An 18,959-nucleotide genomic window follows, 5' to 3' on the forward strand; every position below is an offset into this window, starting at 1 on the left:
AATGCAACTTTAAGGAAAAACATGATCTTTATTAACACATCAACTCAAACAACAAAGCGGAGTAGGTCACACACAGGTCATTTCAGTGATCACTGCTATCATGCTGAAGTATGGAAAGCCCAGACATGATGTATGGTGCATGTTTAATCAATCTGCCTCTGAACTACAGCATTCAGTTTCTGATTTGAATTTTCTAGGGAGGTCACAGTTTTCCCAGCTCACCCCGGGAATGGATTCTTGGTGGGGGCCTTCTGCAGCCCAAATTCTGTGTTCATCTTGGATGAACAGGTCCAGCTGACCATGGGGATGCAGAGTCAGGAGCGACATCTGTTCCTGTTCAGTGACACACTCATCATCGCCAAGTCCAGGTAAGGGAGCCGACTCTGAGCAAGCAATTAGTAATTGCGTTTCCAGGGAGATGATCGGAGTTTGGGTGGCAGCTTAAGTAGTCATGCTCCCAGCTGCAGAAGTAGCAATGCCCTCTTAGAGGGTGTTTGGGCCAGATAATGCTCTTGTTACACTTACCTGTGCTTTTTTAGCACAGGTAAGTGTAATATTTTAAACTATATGAGGAATAAAAAGCAGAAGATGCTAGTAATGCTGCATGCCAGCTCTTCAGTGGGAAGGGTAAAAGGACGGGCCATGTGCGGTAGCTTCCAGATGAAAGTCAAATGAGAAAATTGCAGAAAGAAAACCTCTAGAAGTCTAGATGATGGGTTTGGATGACGAGATTTGAATGTGAAGGTGATGGGACCACTGATGACTAAAAGTAATTATTCTGCAGCTTATTCAAGCGAGAAGGCCTGGTTATTTGCTCACAGCCTGGTTTGGTGCTACAGCAGAATTATACAACTTGCTGCTATGCTGTCAGATTCCCCTGGCAGACAGACTGACTCAGGACCTGATGTAATAAGATCAGAGCAAAAAAAATGTGGGCTGAAAAGAGTCAGGTCCCAATGCAAGGAGCTAATGGTCGGCTACTGCATTTGGGAGTTAAAAAATGCACGCAAAGTGGGAAATGTGCACACAAATGAATGCGCGCCCAGCGTAGTACATTCGGGCATTATATGCACAAATATAAGTTATGCGCATACAATATCAGTTGTGCTTCTAAAACATATTCCTAAAGGTTATGTGCATAAAACTCAAGTCCAGGATCCCCACATCCGAAATTCCAGGTCCACAACCACACTGGGGCCCAGACCACTAGCCCCAGTAACTTTATTTCAGCTCTGACCCAAGAGTTACATTTCCAGCATTAAGAAAGCACGCATTAAATCTTCAGGGCTTTAAGGCAGCTCTCTGCAGCGGCGAATAATACTTTATGCCTTCATTAGCATGGGATTTATATTGCAAAGTGCTACTTTGGGCCTACATTTTTGCTCCCAGTTGTGGACGCAGTTTTTGTGTGCTAAAATCCTTATTAAATCGTGAATAAAGTGATGCATACACAAATGTGTGCACAAACCCGAGTAAAAATGTGTGCTCAGCCTAGCAAGCTTCATGTTAGTGAGACTCATTCTGCACAATCTTGAATGTCCAGGGCTCTTGTCTGTTTGAATGCCAGGTCTTCCTCCAGTCTGAAGTTAAAGAAACAAGTGCGCCTGTCTGAGATGTGGACTGCATCCTGCATCAAGGAGGTGTCAGAGAAACGAATAAGCGCACACAACTCTTTTGTCATTGGCTGGCCAGTAACCAATTACATCGTGACTTTCAGGTACAGCACATAAAACAGAGCAAAGAGCTACCTTTTTTGACAGTCCCTTCTGAGAAGGTCAGGGCTGATACTTAGCTGTGTTGATGCTTCCTGTAACTCCCCTCTGAGTCGTCAGTTCAGACCTCCCCACCCCCGTCCACACTGATGGTGCTGGGCCCCTCGGTCTCACCTGACTGGCACTGGGTGATCATTCAGAACCGTCTGGATCCCGAGTCACCAGAACCACCACATCATCAGAAAGAGGATGGTCCTTGCTGATAGCCCTGGGCGAGAGGCCCAAGCACTGACCGCCTGTGAAGGTTTAGGGCCAGATTGGAGGGTGCTTAAAACTAAAGTCCCGCTGAGTGATCTGAGCAGCTTGTTCATTGGGCAGGTTCTTGAGGCTATCCTAAGGGTTCAGGCAACATTGCTTTCTCTTCCAGAAGTGCGCAGGTGAAATATTTTCTGACGTCCTTTTGCACAATTTAGCTTTCCGCAAACCTTGGTAATTTGGTGCAAATGCAAGATTCATCGTTTATGGTGGTTTATGGGTGACTTTATGGGAGGGGGAATGGCGATTTTTCTGCCCAGCCCTTAAATCTGACCTTTAACTTTTAAGACTTGGCCCCCACATTTGGCCCTTCTAGAGCAGGGGGTGGACCCACATCCATGGGGCAGAATGCAAAATCTTTCACAGTCCAGACCCGAGTGCTTTCAGGGGGGGTGACCTACAAGGCCCAGCTCATTGCCCACAAAATGGAAGAAACCCTGTTATAAATTCAAGCTGTAAACACAAGCCTTGGATTCATGATGTTCCACTCGTTTCCCTGCGTCACGTAAAGGGGGCACCAGATTATTTCCCCTTGATGTGGAGGAGCTGTCTCAGACGGTGTACTAGAATGTTCTCTGGCTCCCCTGTGAACGTTTCTACAGCTGATTCCTGTCCAACAACCTAACAGAGGCGCAGCCCAAGCCCAAGCCCCAAACTATGGAAAGCCAGGGCTGCTAGGAACCGTAAGCTTCGGAAGGAAACTGGAGTGGAGTGAAAATATCAATCAATAAAGGTCATTAGGAAAAAGAAAAAAAAAATGCTTGCACCCAAGGGGAGAAAGTCGGGCTGGCCTTACCTGAATGTTTTCAGTTTGAGAGCCAGGAAACTCAGCTTGGGCACTGTGAAAATAGAACACAGCCAGGAAATACCTTTTGCTTCTGTAAATGGCTAAAGGCAGGTCCTTAACTTGTAGCTAGTGGATGTCTAGCGGACTCCAAAAGTCATGTGGCATTTATTCCTCCTTTGTTCTTCCTCCTCTTTTTTTTTTCAGTTCTTCAGAAGTAAAAGAGAAGTGGTTTTCTGCGTTACGGTGGTGAGCTCTCATTTAGTTATTTTCAAATTGTATCTGTTGACTCTCTCTCTCTCTCTCTCTTTGTAATGTGCTGACAGGAGAAAAGTCGACATGTGATTATGCATTCTCAAAAATAAAAGCAAGCTTTGCAATGTACCGTGGGGAAGGAACATAGTCGTTTAGGGCCAGATCTAGTTACGGATTTCCCCATGGGCCCAGAAGGGAAATAAACCCTTCACAAATCAGACCCAGAGATTGTAGACCTGCCTTCATCAGGGCATGCTTTCTACTGTCGCCAGCAGCCCGGTTCACTCTCTCAGAATGTAGCACTGTATTCAACTATATTTTTCTTAAACCATGCAATGATATTGTAATAATAATCCATATTTGCCCTTCCCATCTCATCAAATTCTGCCATTTCCGCCCCTGGTGACCGAAGCTCGTATTGACCTTAGGCGGCTACCATGGGAACTTCCTAACTTCCCAAGGCTGTCCTCATGTGCTACATTTTGCACAGGTCGGATAGTGTCTTTTTCTAGCTCCTTTTTATAATAAAGACACCAATCTCCGTGTGTCCTCGTGAGGCAGTGATGATGACACCACGGTGCACCAGAATGGATTCTACCTACTTCTGGGTTGTACTTTTAGGTAGCAAGGCCCAGGGCTCTCGCGGATGCAGATTTTCAGGGCTTATTCCACACAATGAGTCACTTTATAAATAAATATAGAAAAAGGCAGCTTTTCCTCTGCTGCAGAGAAGGCATTGTTGCCTCCGAATCACCGAAGGAGACTTTTATTTAAGAGTAAGTAAATCCTAAACCATTTCCAGTCAATTCATGTCTGCGTTTATATCTCGCCCTTCAGGCAGATTGATGCAATGAAACGTGACGAGTACCCCAGCAGCCTTCCAATGACCATCCTGTTCCTGGAAGCCGATGGATGCACTTCAGTGAGTTGCTGCCTTCTTGTGTCTGGGCTGCCTGTGCTGCTGCTCCTCTGCTCCTCTTGAAAGCACAAACCACTGAGAATTACTTCATTTTTTTGTCTCTATTACATTCAGAACCTGTCTTAACGCTTCATACCACCTTGTGCATTGGCATCCAGGCACGGCAGGGATGAGCTGCTGCTCTGGAGTCAGCAAGGCGGGGTCCACTGACTCATCCCGTGCCCTGATTTTAATGAAAAATTGTACAATAGAACCAAAGCACCACCATCTTTTCAACACATCTGAACCCAAGGGGGAAAGCCGACAGTCACTCAGCAGTGCATGGTTCGGAGAAATGTATCCTTGAAGGATACTAATGAAACAGGAGAGTTTGGGCATCCCAACAAAGAGGTTCCATTAAAAGCATAGTCCATATACCTATATGTAAAAAGTCACCGAAGCTAATGATTTCCGAATTATCCCAAACAACTGAAAAGCAGGTTGTTAAAACAAGCAAAAAACACACTTTGAAATGTCTGTATGCCAATGCCAGAAGTCTAAGAAGTAAGATGGGAGAGTTAGAGTATATAGCAGCAAATGATGAGATTGACATAATTGGCATCACAGAGACTTGGTGGAAGGAGGATAACCAATGGGACAGTGCTATATCAGGATACAAATTATATCGCAATGATAGGGAGGATCAACTTGGTGGGGATATGGCACTTTATGTCCGGGAGGATATAGAGTCCAACAGGATAAAGATCATACAAGAGACTAAATGCTCAGTAGAATCTATATGGTAGAAATCCCATGTGTGTTGGGAAAGAGTATAGTGATAGGAGTATACTACCGTCCACCTTGTCAAAATAGTAGTCAGACAGATGATGAAATGCTAAGAGAAATCAGGGAAGCAAACCAATTTGGCAGTGCAATAATAATTGGAGATTTCAATTACCCCAATATTGACTGGTTAAATGTAACATCAGGACTTGCTAGAGACATAAAGTTCCTGGATGTAATAAATGATTGCTTCATGGAACAATCGGTTCAGGAACCAACAAGAGAGGAGCTATTTTAGATTTAATTCTTAGTGGAACGCAGGATTTGGTGAGAGAGGTAACGGTGGTGGGGCCACTTGGCAACAGTGATCATAACATGATCAAATTTAAACTAATAACTGGAAGGGGGACGATAAGTAAATCTGCAGCTCTAACACTAAACTTTCAAAAGGGAAACTTTGATAAAATGAGGAAAATAGTTAGAAAAAACTGAAAGGTGCAGCTGCAAAGGTTAAAAGTGTTCAACAGGCTTGGACATTGTTTAAAAATACAATACTAGAGGTGCAGTCCATATGTATTCCATACATTAAGAAAGGTGGAAGGAAGGCAAAACGATTACCGTCATGGTTAAAAGGTGAGGTGAAAGAGGTTATTTTAGCCAAAAAAAGATCCTTCAAAAGTCGGAAGAAGGATCCAACTGAAGAAAATAGGATAAAACATATGCAGTCAAGTTAATTGTAAAACATTGATAAGACAGGCAAAGAGAGAATTTGAAATGAAGTTGGCCATAAAGGCAAAAACTCATAATAAAACTTTTTAAAATATATCCGAAGCAAGAAACCTGTGAGGGAGTCGGTTGGACCATTAGATGACCAAGGGGTTAAAGGGGCTCTTAGGGAAGATAAGGCCATTGCAGAAAGACTAATTTAATTCTTTGCTTCTGGTTTACTAATGAGGATGTTGGGGAGATACCAGTTCCAGAGATGGTTTTCAGGGGTGATGAGTCAGACGAACTGAACAAAATCACTGTGAACCTGGAAGATGTAGTAGGCCAGATTGACAAACTAATGAGTAGCAAATCACCTGGACGGATGGTATGCATCCTAGGGTACTGAAGGAATTCAAAAATGAAATTTCTGATCTATTTGTTAAAATTTGTAACCTATCATTAAAATCATCCATTGTACCTGAAGACTGGAGGGTGGCCAATGTAACCCCAATATTTAAAAAAGGCTCCAGGGGTGATCCGGGTAACTATAGATCAGTGAGCATGACTTCAGTGCCGGGAAAAATAGTGGAAACTATTCTCAAGGTCAAAATCGCATATAGAAAGACATGGTTTAATGGAACATTTTCAACATGGATTTACCCAAAGGAAGTCTTGCCTAACAAATCTGCTTCATTTTTTTGAAGGGGTTAATAAACATGTGGATAAAGGTGAAACGGTAGATGTAGTGTATTTGGATTTTCAGAAGGCGTTTGACAAAGTCCCTCATGAGAGGCTTCTATGAAAACTAAAATGTCATGGGATAGGAGGCGATGTCCTTTCATGGATTACAAACTGGTTAAAAGACAGGAAACAGAGAGTAGGATTAAGTGGTCAATTTTCTCAGTGGAAAAGGGTAAATAGTGGAGAGCCTCAGGGATCTGTACTTGGACCAGTGCTTTTCAATATATATATAAATGATTTGGAAAGGAATACGACGAGTGAGGTTATCAAATTTGCGGATGATACAAAATTATTCAGAGCGGACTATGATATATTACAGGAGGACCTTGCAAGACTGGAAGATTGGGCATTCAAATGGCAGATGAAATTTAATGTGGACAAGTGCAAGGTGTTGCATATAGGGAAAAAAAACCTTAGCTGTAGTTACACGATGTTAGGTTCCATATTAGGAGCTACCATCCAGGAAAAAGATCTAGGCATCATAGTGGATAATACTTTAAAATCGTCGGCTCAGTATGCTGCAGCAGTCAAAAAAGCAAACAGAATGTTGGGAATTATTAGAAAGGGAATGGTTAATAAAATGGAAAATGTCGTAATGGCTCTGTATCGCTCCATGGTGAGACCGCACCTTGAATACAATTCTGGTCGCCACATCTCAAAAAAGATATAGTTGCGATGGAGAAAGTACAGAGAAGGGCAACCAAAATAATAAAGGGGATGGAACAGCTCCCCTATGAGGAAAGGCTAAAGACTTGGAGCCCATGGTAAGCACTTCTCCCATGATTGCTTTGTATGCTCCATTAACAACCGGAGCCTAGTTTTCAGTAGGCATTATACCTCTCCACAAGTCCATTGCTCTGAGGGCGATAAATGGCTACTCGTCTATGATAACACTGAGACCACACCTTGAATACTGTGTACAATTCTGGTCGCCGCATCTCAAAAAAGATATAATTGCAATGGAGAAGGTACAGAGAAGGGCTACCAAAATGATAAGGGGAATGGAACAACTCCCCTATGAGGAAAGACTAAAGAGGTTAGGACTTTTCAGCTTGGAGAAGAGACGACTGAGGGGGGATATGATAGAGGTGTTTAAAATCATGAGAGGTCTAGAACGGGTAGATGTGAATCGGTTATTTACTCTTTCGGATAGTAGAAAGACTAGGGGACACTCCATGAAGTTAGCATGGGGCACATTTAAAACTAATCGGAGAAAGTTCTTTTTTACTCAACGCACAATTAAACTCTGGAATTTGTTGCCAGAGAATGTGGTTCGTGCAGTTAGTATAGCTGTGTTTAAAAAAGGATTGGATAAGTTCTTGGAGGAGAAGTCCATTACCTGCTATTAAGTTCACTTAGAGAATAGCCACTGCCATTAGCAATGGTTACATGGAATAGACTTAGTTTTTGGGTACTTGCCAGGTTCTTATGGCCTGGATTGGCCACTGTTGGAAACAGGATGCTGGGCTTGATGGACCCTTGGTCTGACCCAGTATGGCATTTTCTTATGTTCTTATGTTCTTAATTTGATCCACTAACATGTACTATTCAGCTTGGGGAAGAGACAACTGAGGGAGGATATGATAGAGGTCTTTAAGATCATGAGAAGTCTTGAACGAGTAGATGTGACTCAGTTATTTACACTTTCGAATAATACAAGGACTAGGGGGCATTCCATGAAGTTAGCAAGTAGCATATTTAAGACTAATCGGAGAAAATTCTTTTTCACTCAACGCACAATAAAGCTCTGGAATTTGTTGCCAGAGGATGTGGTTAGTGCAGTTAGTGTAGCTGGGTTCAAAAAAGGTTTGGATAAGTTCTTGGAGGAGAAGTCCTTTAATGGCTATTAATCAAGTTTACTTAGGGAATAGCCACTGCTATTAATTGCATCAATAGCATGGGATCTTCTTAGTGTTTGGGTAATTGCCAGGTTCTTATGGCCTGGATTGGCCACTGTTGGAAACAGGATGCTGGGCTTGATGGACCCTTGGTCTGACCCAGCATGGCAATTTCTTATGTTCTTATGTTGAAGTGGCCCCTAATGGACAATGAGATTTGAGCAGGGTTAGTGCCACAGAAACAGCCTTTATGGTCTGAGTAATGGGGATCTGGAATAATCTAGCATCAGACCTAAACGAGGCATCATCATCATCGCAGAGGCTTTCACAAATAAGTTAGGCCTCTTCTCCCCCGCCAGTGAAATCAACGTGCGCAGAGACCTTTAAGAGCCCCAGATGATGAGGGGATTGTATTTCGGATAAAAGCTCTGTAACAGCGCGATGCGCACGCAGGCAGGAGATGCTGTTCTTTGGGGGTGGGGATATCTGACATCGCCTCCAAGGAGCACCAGAGCTAGGTTGGAGATTCAGTCAGGAATGTTGCCGAGAGGAAAGCTCCCTCCCTCCCTCCAAACCTGCCAGGAGTTGCTCAGAGTTCACCCCTCAGCCTTTCTGCTGTCCTCGCTTTTTCGTGCCTCCTTTTTACTTTTCCTTTTTTGTGGCTGTGTCCCTCACATTGTCTTTACTTAACTCGGAGCGATTTCAATGATTTTCTTGTTCCTCCCTTTGCTTTTTATCCGCCAGTCGGTGACCGCCATGCATGCAGTGCTGTGTGCGTATAAAACAGCGAGGTTAGGCCGGCCCATGTGGAAGCTCCCGGCTTCAATCCCTGACTCGGGTCTTCCGCGCCACATATTGACTGGGGCTGGGGGAGACGTGGCGGAGGCAGCACTCACAACCCCCCCCCCCCCCCCCAAGGGGAGTGGGGAGGGAGCCCTACCATCACTCGAGGGTGACACCTAGTGGCTGGATTGAGGGCCCAGGATTGCAGGGTTCCTGAAGGAGCCCTGCTGCATGCCCCCCGCCCCAGCCCAGGAAAATCATAGAAAATGCTTACAAAACATAGAATGCATGAGATCAAAATACAGGAGATTCCAGGGCCATGCTGGAGACTTGAAGGATATAATTCCAGTCTCCAGCACCCACAAAGCTGGTACTGCCACTAAGAGTAAGGCCTCCAATCCCACTGATTCTCTGACATACATTTCTTTTCTTCCCCTAGACTACCACGGTCAGCATTTCCAATACTGAGACAGTAGAGAAGGTCATCAAGATGGCAGCTGCGCAGCTCGGAATTCCCGTAAGTCTGCCGCACACAGTGCGGCACATGGGCCCAGACCTGGGGCGTTTGATATTGAAAACCTAGAGCAGTTTTCCTTTGGAGCTTCCAGGCTCAGCTGACCTCTCTGCTTACACAAATGGCAGTGAGATCTTGGGGAGACCTCCCAGCGATCCCAGCACATCTGTCCTCTGTTTATGTACACGAGCACCCGCCTTGGAAGCAGCAGGCTTCTGTGCCTTTATCCCTCCCTGGTCCCAGTGCAGCCACCGTGGGAGGTGACTCTTTACCGTGCAGGTTACAAAGCTGAGAAAACCCACAAACATTGAACTTGTAATTTTAACCTCGTAGCAAACACCATTGTTAATGGAAGCAGCATCTGTGTGCAGGGCACTCTGCTATCAGTCAGTATTGATAGGTTAATTGCAAACCTCTCCAAATATTTGGTGAAAAAATAGGCGTCTGCAATATGTAAAGATGCCACCATAGACAAAATGCCCCTTACTGTATGCATAAGAGTCTTCCCGGATGCTGGATGTGTGAGGTCGGAGTATGCAGGGTGCTCTGAAAGTCCTCAGTGGGAGGTGCCTTGCCATGCATGCGTTTAACAAAATTCATGAGCCTGGTATTTTGGCTTTTGTTCTTTTTCCTCCCTCTCCTTTGCTGAGCGAGTGGCTGGGACCCAGGAATGAGCCTTTGGGAACTTTTCTTTGGGGGGGGGGGGGGCGTCGGAGGAGGATCCTGAGATTGAGAGGTAACGAGCAGCGAAAGGGGCAGTTAAGTCCCTTGCCCTTTTGCATTTCCCTGACGTTTTGCCCTTGTGGGCTTGCAGAGTTCATTTCTGGTTGGGGTCAGTCTGGGAGATCTGCTTTCGGACTTGCTGCTTGGAGGGGGCTCGGGAGACTGTGCCAGTTCAGTTACTGGACGGCAGCGATCTGCACGTGCGAAAGCAGAGAGCAAACATGGCGGAGAGCCCGGGAGGGTCCCATCTCCAAAACGTGCCAGCTTGCTAGGAAGTGGTTGATGAAGAAACACTCACCCCCTCCCCCAGAGTGTGAAGATTTGCAATGCCTAACTCGTCGTTGCTGTACGGATTGCCCTCTTCTTCAGTATACACTCGATTGATTTCATTCATCCAATAAGGAATTTACTTCCCAGCAACACCCGATTGGGTGTCAGAAGCCCTCCAAACAGCCTGTGGGCCTGGAAAGATTGTAACTTGACCCCCTACTCTCCCCACCCCATCAGGAAAGAAGGGAAGGGCGCAGGGGGTGTCTGTTAGCCCCCACCTACCCTGAATGTGTCCCAGACACAGAAGGAGTGAACCGGGCCCTGTAGCACAGCCTTTTGTCATTGTTCCCTCCCAGGACAGGGACCTCCTTTTAATGTCACTTGTGCCCTTACAGTAGTAAGTGAAGTGTTACGGATTTGCAGGCCTAATTAAAGGCGAGAACGGGAGGGGGTAATTAGGCCCAGGGAGGTCAGATGAGAAGAGCAGAGACGGGATTTGAACCCCTGAAGCTCAGGGGCGTGGGAACCAGTGATGTGCTGTATTCATCTCTCGTTTAAATGTATTTATTTTCTTAGCACCTAAAATGTAAATTTATGTTCTTTTTAACAGATTTTAGATGCTACTATGTTTGATAAATGTTTTGTATTTCTTTTATGTTATCAAATGTGAAGCGTTGTGATGGCTTGCCGATGTGACGGTATATAAAAATAATAAACCATAAACCGTACTGCATTAAATGCTATGTATTGGATGATAGGGGTTTGCAAGAGATTCCCCAGAATACCATCGTCCGTGGTGCCCCCTTCCTGGTTCCCCCCTTTCTTCACCATTCAGTCCTGGACATTTTTACCTATTTCTCTGCCTCAGCTGGACTGACCGAAAGTCTGTCACTGGGACCCAGTCTGATCTGTACTGGTGTGCTGCCAGTCAGCCCCTTCCTGCCCCTGGGCGCCTTTATCTGCTATCTCTTTCCATGCACCATGGAGCAGGTCCCGCCTTACCTCCTCCCTCACTGTAGTGCCTTTCCGGACCTGCTGAAGCGAGCTGGGCGCAGAGGCTCTGAGCTGCTGTTTGCTGACCTTTCTTTCCAGGTGAACTAGCATGGCGACCTGCATATTTTCCATGGTATAAATTCTTTTTTTTCTCTGTTCTCCACCTGTAGGGCAGAGCAAGTGACTACCACCTCTGGGCGATCTCAGGAAAGAATGAGCCCCCTTACCTCCTCATTGGTAAGAGCCAGCTCTTCTGCGCATGCCTTCGGCGGCGGCACCTCGGCTACCATTGCAGGTCGATGCAACACGGTGCGCTCAGCCGAGCACACCGTATAACCCGCAGTCGGACGCCGGTTGTATAGGCGCTAATCAATCCCCTTATGCAATAAGGGGATTGGCGCCCATTCAACGCGTGTCCAACGCGGAGTGAATCTAATAGCGCTCATCACATGCAAATGCATGTGAATGAGGCTATTAGGCATTTACTCCGATGCAAAAAAAAAAAAAAATGTGCATCTCGGACGCACATTTAGCGATCAGCTATTAACGCATGCCTGTTCAGCGCCTGCTTTCTACGCACATTTATTGCATCGGCCACATTGGAAGAGAGCTGGGGCCGAGTTTGCACCTTCGCGCGACCGGCTGCTATGTAACCCCCTCGCAGCAACGTAAACCCAGCCTGGGTGTGAGCTTGTCGCATGCTGTGGAGACGGGAGAGGGAATGCGCCCCTTATAACTGCTTTACCTTGTTTGCTTTTCCCACTGCTGGAACAGCAAAGCATGCATGTGGCTGGCAGCAAATCATATCAGATTGAGGCTAGAATTTTTTTTTTTGGGGGGGGGGGGGTTTGGGGTGGGGGTATTGATATGGCAGTCTTGTCCTGCTCCTTTGGGACTTTCAGCCCAGTACTGGGATCCTGGCACCATGAGCCTTAACTCACAGCTTTTATATCCCCTCCCAACTTGCTTATTCCTGTCACTGCAGTGACAGTCCTCGACTGGGGGCCACACACCAGGGCCCCTTCCACAACTCTGGAATCGTGGGTTCTAAATCTGGCCACTAGATGTCACCATTGCACAGTAAAAATGACTTTCCTCCTTCCCAAGGTCTGTGAACGATATGGGAGAATAGGAAGAACATGTAAGATAACCAGAGATATTGCTATGCTAGCCTTTTCTTAACCAGTTCCCCACTGGCTCCAGTTGTTATCTCCAGTGAGCATCAGAGCTGGGAGTTGGGGGGGGGGGGGGGGATTTTTGTTGTATCAGGGCATCTATCACCAGTGTCACAGAACAGAGGCAGATTCGATGTACGATGCCAGGGGGTCAGGCTATTTATCTTGGCAAAGCACATAAAACATTTCTTCCTCATCGTTCTCATAGTAATCCACTTTTGTTTAACTTTTGATATTCTCATTTAGCAATGCTGTAGAGCAGAGATATACTGCTAAGGTCCAATCTAAGCACCAGATTTGTATTTTTTTTCCCATGGGGCTCTCTGTGCTGTCTTGCTTAGCTGAGGTTTTCCCACAGACATGAACTGCTGAAGCTCTTCTGTGCAGCGGCAATGTTTCTCATCCCAGCATTTAGGAAATTAAGTATTAAACCAAAGCCAAGACATCAGCATTCAGGAGTGACTGCATTTTGATTCTGGTTGCTGCTTGTTGACTAGTTGGGTTCTGTTTCTGATTCTGTCCCACTTGTCGTGGTTATGATTCAGGCTCGACTGGCCAGGCTCAGAGCTTTTTTGTTAGTAATAGTAGTATTAACTGAGTCTCTTTTTAGGCCTCCAAAATTGTGCAAAATTTCAGTTTGTAATCATAAGGACCAAAAATGAGGGTTCACAGTGTCACTGACTTCTAATTTTAGGTCAGAGGTCATGCGAAGACTGGATTTTGCCCTTCAACCACATCTGACACCGATCTGCACCGTGACAGCACAGGGATCTAGTTCTAAATTTGAGGGCCATCAGCCATGAAGCTGGGGTCATTCCAGGTCAGGTTCAGTCACCCCCTGGGTCTCGTCATGGGGCGGATTCATGTTGAGTTGTCAGGATGAAGATCACGGATGTAGAGCTGATGACCTCAGAATTTGTGTTTCGTGCTTTAGTTTGTATATTTTCAGACGATGGTGTCGGGAAGAGTCCAGCTGTGGGGTATAGGGAGCATACTTACACCTGTTCTTCCAAAAAGGCATCCTAACAATCTGAGTCTATAGCCTTCTGAGCCCATAAGAAGTTCCATGCTGGGTCAGACCAAGATCCACTGAGCCCTGCATCTTGTCTCTGACAGTGACCAATCCAGGTTGCAAGTACCCGGTGGATCCCAAATAGCAGATCTATTTCTTGTCACTCACTCTTAGGGACAGCAGTAGCTTTCTTTAGTCTACCTGGCTAATAATATTTTATGGACTTTTCCTCAGGAACTTATCTAAATCTCTTTTAAACTTCGCTCTGCTAATTGCCTTGACCAAGTCTTCTGGCAATAAATTCCACAACTTGATTGTGAGTTGAGTGAAAGAATACTTTCTAGGATTTGTTTTACATCTGCAGCTTGTAAGTTTCATGGAGTGTTACTGAGCCCTGCATCTTGTCTCTGACAGTGACCAATCCAGGTTGCAAGTACCCGGTGGATCCCAAATAGCAGATCTATTTCTTGTCACTCACTCTTAGGGACAGCAGTAGCTTTCTTTAGTCTACCTGGCTAATAATATTTTATGGACTTTTCCTCAGGAACTTATCTAAATCTCTTTTAAACTTCGCTCTGCTAATTGCCTTGACCAAGTCTTCTGGCAATAAATTCCACAACTTGATTGTGAGTTGAGTGAAAGAATACTTTCTAGGATTTGTTTTACATCTGCAGCTTGTAAGTTTCATGGAGTGTTCCCTGGTTTTGGTATTATTTGAAAAGGTAAATAATTGTTCCTTATTTACCCATTTCGCTCCATTCAAGGTTTTATAAATCTTTATCATATCCCCTTCTCCATGCTGAAGATCCCTAATTTGTTTAGCCTAGGTGCGTTGTTAGTCCTGGGCACATAGGGCCCATGCCCCAAATCTTCTCTTCAGTGCCTTGAGACCCCATCAGCAGCTGTTGAGCCTTGAAATAAAGGAGATTCCCAGTGAGGTCACCACAGACTCCATCCTGATGAAGAGGCCTGATAGACTACCAAGGACCCTATCCCGCTGTAGCTGAAGAAAAGGTCCAGAAGAGTGGTGGAGGCCTAGAGTGAGATCCTGTGTGAATGAAAGAGAGGACATGTGGGAATGAGAACATATCTGTGTGCAGAGTGTATGTGAGTGTGTGAGCCTCTGTGTGGTATGTGTGTATGTGTCAGCATGTGGGTGTGTGTGAGAGGAAGCCCGTGGGGTTGAGAGCATATGTGTGTGCATGAGAGTGGGAGCCTGTAGGAATGAGAACCGATATGTGTATGAGAGGGAGGCTTTGGGGGTTGAGAGCATATGTGTGTGTGTGTGTGTGTGTGTGTGCATGTTTGTGAGAGAGAGAGGAAGTGTATGAAAGCATGTGTGTGTGTGTGTGTGAAAGAGGGGAAATATATATGAGAGCATGTGTGTGTGTAAGTGAGAGAACGAATGTGTGTATTTAAGAAAGGGTGTTTGTAGGAAAGGGAGTGTTTATGAGAGCATGTGTATATGTGTGAGTGAGAGAGAGAGAGACAAGAAATGTGTGTGAGAGAAAGAAAACAGAGAGTGTAACCATGGAAAACATAGAAATATTACCAGTCATCATAAAACAAAGCATATTTTTTCTTCAATATCCGTGTGTCAGGTCAGTCTTGCTGATTCTAGATATGTCTTTTTTGATCCTGATCAATTAGAGGGCTTCCTTCGGAATAAGGAACAGTTAGCTGATCCCCCCCTTTGATAACTGATATTAGTTAAATATCAATTTGAGTACTTATATGTTAGATTTACCTGTATTGCAATTATTTTCCAAATGTAAGATTTTTCTATTTTTATACCCCCCTTATTTTATTTAAGTGTATGATGTGACATTTTTCCCTTTTTCTTCTTTTTATATTTCTTTTTGTTTACAGTTAATGCAATTACATCTACTTGCTGTAAAACAAAGTTTCTTGAAGTGTATAAAAAAAGAGAGAGTGTAAAATGTGTTTATGACAGAGAGGATAAAGTCATCGAAGACATTTCAGAGTGACTAGAAATCATAAGTTCCCAAATATGAACAGTGGGGGATTTTTATCCTTATGAGTTTTAGTTATTGGATATTATTTGATGTGTCTGCAGTTTGGGAATATTTTATTGGTGTTTGATAAATTTCTAAAACATTTTATGAGTTTTTAATTATTAAATGTTATTCTATTTGTCAGCTGTTTTTAAATATTTAGTCTTTTTATTAGTATGGTTTTACTATTATGATTGATGTTTTATGATTTCTCGATTTTATTGTTTTATGATGACTGGTAATATTTCTGTGTTACACTGCATACAGAGTGTCTTCTTGCGGTTTCCAGTTTAGTTTTTGTCTGCACATTTGTTATTTCTACTTTATGATCTCTTTATTCTGTATTTGACAAGGGTCTGTCTGTGTTCTGCATGTGTGACTGAAGTATTCTGCTAGTGGGTAGATTCTGTATAGGGATCTGTATAGGGATCTATAATTTGTTCTGTTTTCCTAATAGGAGGTATATTGGTGTTTTAAGGCCTGGTGTAATATTTGCAGTATTGCTTATTCATAGGTAGGGTTGTTACTGTTTGAGTCTAGCAGTTAGGGTAAGGCAGATTTCCTACAGTGTCACGATTTTGGCTGCTAGGCAGCCTCCCTGCCAGCAGGGCCCTCACTGAGCCACACGCCACTCTAGCCAGTGCCTTGAAAGCTGCATGACTCGGCAAAGCAAGCTCTACAAGAACCTCCCTCACAGATGGCTCTGTGCTTCTTCATTGATTCAACTTAGCTCTTTGCTCTGACCAACTTTGTGTTTATACTTATTCCTGCGTGACCTCCATGGCCTTCTTGCCTTATTTCCATGTGGTCTTAGAGGCCTTCTTGCTTTGCCTTGCCTTGTTTCCAGTGTGGCCTGTTTAGGCCTTCTTGTCTAGTCCTGTCTTGTCCCTACTTGTTTGTTTCCCTAGTTCCTTGTCTGTTGCCTGACTTGCCTTGTCTTGCATTTACTCTGTTTCTCCTTTGGTTCCTATTTGCCTGTGTCTATCGATACCTTGTCCAGTTCGTGTTCCTTTCCTGTTTGGGTCTTATCCTGGGTGGGTCTCCCAGTGCTTCTTGTGGATCTCCCAATGGCCTTTCTTGCCCAGCAGCCTAACCTATCTGTATATCTCTCTCTGCCTTATCCTTGTTCCCAGAGTGGCCTGTTTTGGCCTTCTTGTCTTGTCCTGTGTTCCTTGCTTGTCTATTTGTTTGTCCTGTACCCTGAGGGCCTTCCAGCGGCCCTCCTGTGCCTTGCCGAGGCCTCCCAGTGGCCTACCCTGTTTCCGTGTTCCCTGTCTTGCCCTTGTCTTGGCCAGGGCTATCTAGCCTGTCTTGACCCTGCCTTTTTACTCCTGTTACTGTTTAGCCCATGTTTTACCCTGTTAACTTCCTGGGTGTTATCTTGTTACAGCCTTCTTGCTCCATGTTCCTGCCTTGCCCAGCCTTGTTTCCCTATCCTGCTTTACCTTGCCTCCCAGTCAGCCTCCCTAGGACTGACTTCTGCCATCGCTTTGCTTGTTCCTTGCCTGCCCTGACCTCGGCCTGGACCCCAGCCTTGCTTGACCTCTGCCTGCCTTCACCACAGCCTGCCATGTGAGAAGTCCCGCCAGCTGGCAGAACCTGTGAGCTTACCCCAAGGGGGAGGTAACTTGCTAGGCAGAAGACCCTGCCATGCTGTACCGTAGAGCCTTGTACCACTCCTGCCAGGGAGATACCTGAAACCAGCCGGTCTGACCATGAAACATAGGTTCTATGTACTTCTTTTGCAGGATTTTGTATTAATATAATATTCCTGTTAATGGAAGGAGTTTGTGTTGCTGTTACTGAAGAGACACCAGAATTTGAATATTATTTTTCTGTGGTGAGTGGCAAGGGGAAATGTCCTTGCTCTGCTCTGCACCCTTTGTTGGTGGAGTTTCTGTGAATTCAGGGTGTTGTAGAACTTGGGGGTACAGGTTTTATATTGGGATTCTGTCCTATCCTATATAGAGTGCAGAAGACTTCACTCCCATATAGAAGAATTGTTATTGATTAAAGTACTGGAATAATTTTGGTGGTAGTTTTCTTAGATGGTTGAAACTGGCCAGGGGCTTCTTTGTTACTTAGAAGGTGCTGTATGGGAATGTAGAACAGGGATCATATGTGTGATGCCCTATTAATTGTTTTTATAGGATTGTTCTTGAGGGAGAGAGGAAGCTGTTGATCATGATTGAGTTAATTATCAAAATCTCAGGGGGGGGGAGGTAAAGGAAGGTTTATGGGCCTGTGCCCCGGATTTTTTAAATGCCTAGCAACGCCTCTCGTTTAGTTTTCTTAATAAGAAACACATTCCTTCCCCTTTATCATTTTTGTTCCCATTCTCTCTACTTTTTCTATTTCTGCTATGTCTTTTTTGAATTGGGATGACCAGAAATGGACACAGGACTCCAGGTGCAGTCACCCCCATGGATCTATACCGATACATTATGATATTCTCTCTTTTGTTATTTATTCCTCTCCATATAATTCCTAACATTCTGCTTGCTTTTTTGACCGCTGCTGCATACTGAGCTGAGGATTTCAACTTATTTTCCATGAGGTCCTTTTCCTGGGTAATGACTCCCTATACAGAATTCAACATTGTACACCTGTAATTGACATTATTTTTCCCCTATACACATCACTCTGCACTTTTCCACGTTAAATTTCATCAGTCATTTAGATGCCCAAACTCCCAGTCTCGCAAGGTCCTTCTTTAATTCTGCTATTTTAACAACTTTGAATACTTTTGTGTCAAGTGCAAATTTGATCACTCATCATTCCCTTTTCCAGATCGTTAATGAATATGTTAAACATCACTATTCCCAGTGCAAATCCATGTAACATTCATTTTTGACCTTTCTCCTTTTGAAAAATTGACCATTTCTGTTTCCTGTCTTTTAACCAGTTTCCAGTCCACATTAGGACGTTGCCTCCTATCTCATGACTTCTTAACTTCCTGTTGAGTTTCTTATGAGGGACTTTGAAAATGGCTTCTCGAAATCCAAATACACTATATCATCTGGCTCACCTTTATCCACATGTTTATTTATATCATCAAAAAAAAAAAATCTAAAAGATTGATAAAACCTTTGCTAAAACCTTGTTGACTTTTCCCCATGAAGCCATGTACATATTCTATAATTTTTTATTAAAGAATTGCTTCTACCATTTTACCCCATACTGACATCAGGCTCATTAGTCTATATATATCCCAAATCACCCTGGACCCTTGTAAAAAAAAAAAATTGGTGTTGCATTCGCTACCCTCCAGTCAACAGGTACTGTGGCTGTTTTAAATGATAGATTACAGGTTACTAGTAACAGGTTTGCAATTTCATGTTTGAGTTCTTTCAGAACTCTGGGGTGAATACCATCTGGTCCTGGTGATTTGTTATTCTTTGGTTTGTCAATTTGATCTATTACATCCTGCAGTTTGACAG

The 18,959-nt window shown here is 44.3% G+C and overlaps 1 protein-coding gene across 1 annotated transcript in view; it reads left to right on the forward strand.

The window, feature by feature from the left end:
* Positions 1–18,959, forward strand: part of LOC115094469 (rho GTPase-activating protein 20-like) — a 146,969-nt gene that overhangs the window by 91,744 nt on the left and 36,266 nt on the right. The window contains exons 3-8 of the mRNA XM_029607554.1: positions 198–368; positions 1,568–1,717; positions 3,019–3,060; positions 3,904–3,988; positions 9,257–9,334; positions 11,488–11,554. Coding sequence (XP_029463414.1) covers positions 198–368; positions 1,568–1,717; positions 3,019–3,060; positions 3,904–3,988; positions 9,257–9,334; positions 11,488–11,554 — 593 coding nt within the window. The remainder of the gene's footprint in view (positions 1–197; positions 369–1,567; positions 1,718–3,018; positions 3,061–3,903; positions 3,989–9,256; positions 9,335–11,487; positions 11,555–18,959) is intronic.

This window comes from Rhinatrema bivittatum, chromosome 6, assembly GCF_901001135.1.
Source record: "Rhinatrema bivittatum chromosome 6, aRhiBiv1.1, whole genome shotgun sequence".
NCBI classification, from domain to species: Eukaryota; Metazoa; Chordata; class Amphibia; order Gymnophiona; family Rhinatrematidae; genus Rhinatrema; species Rhinatrema bivittatum.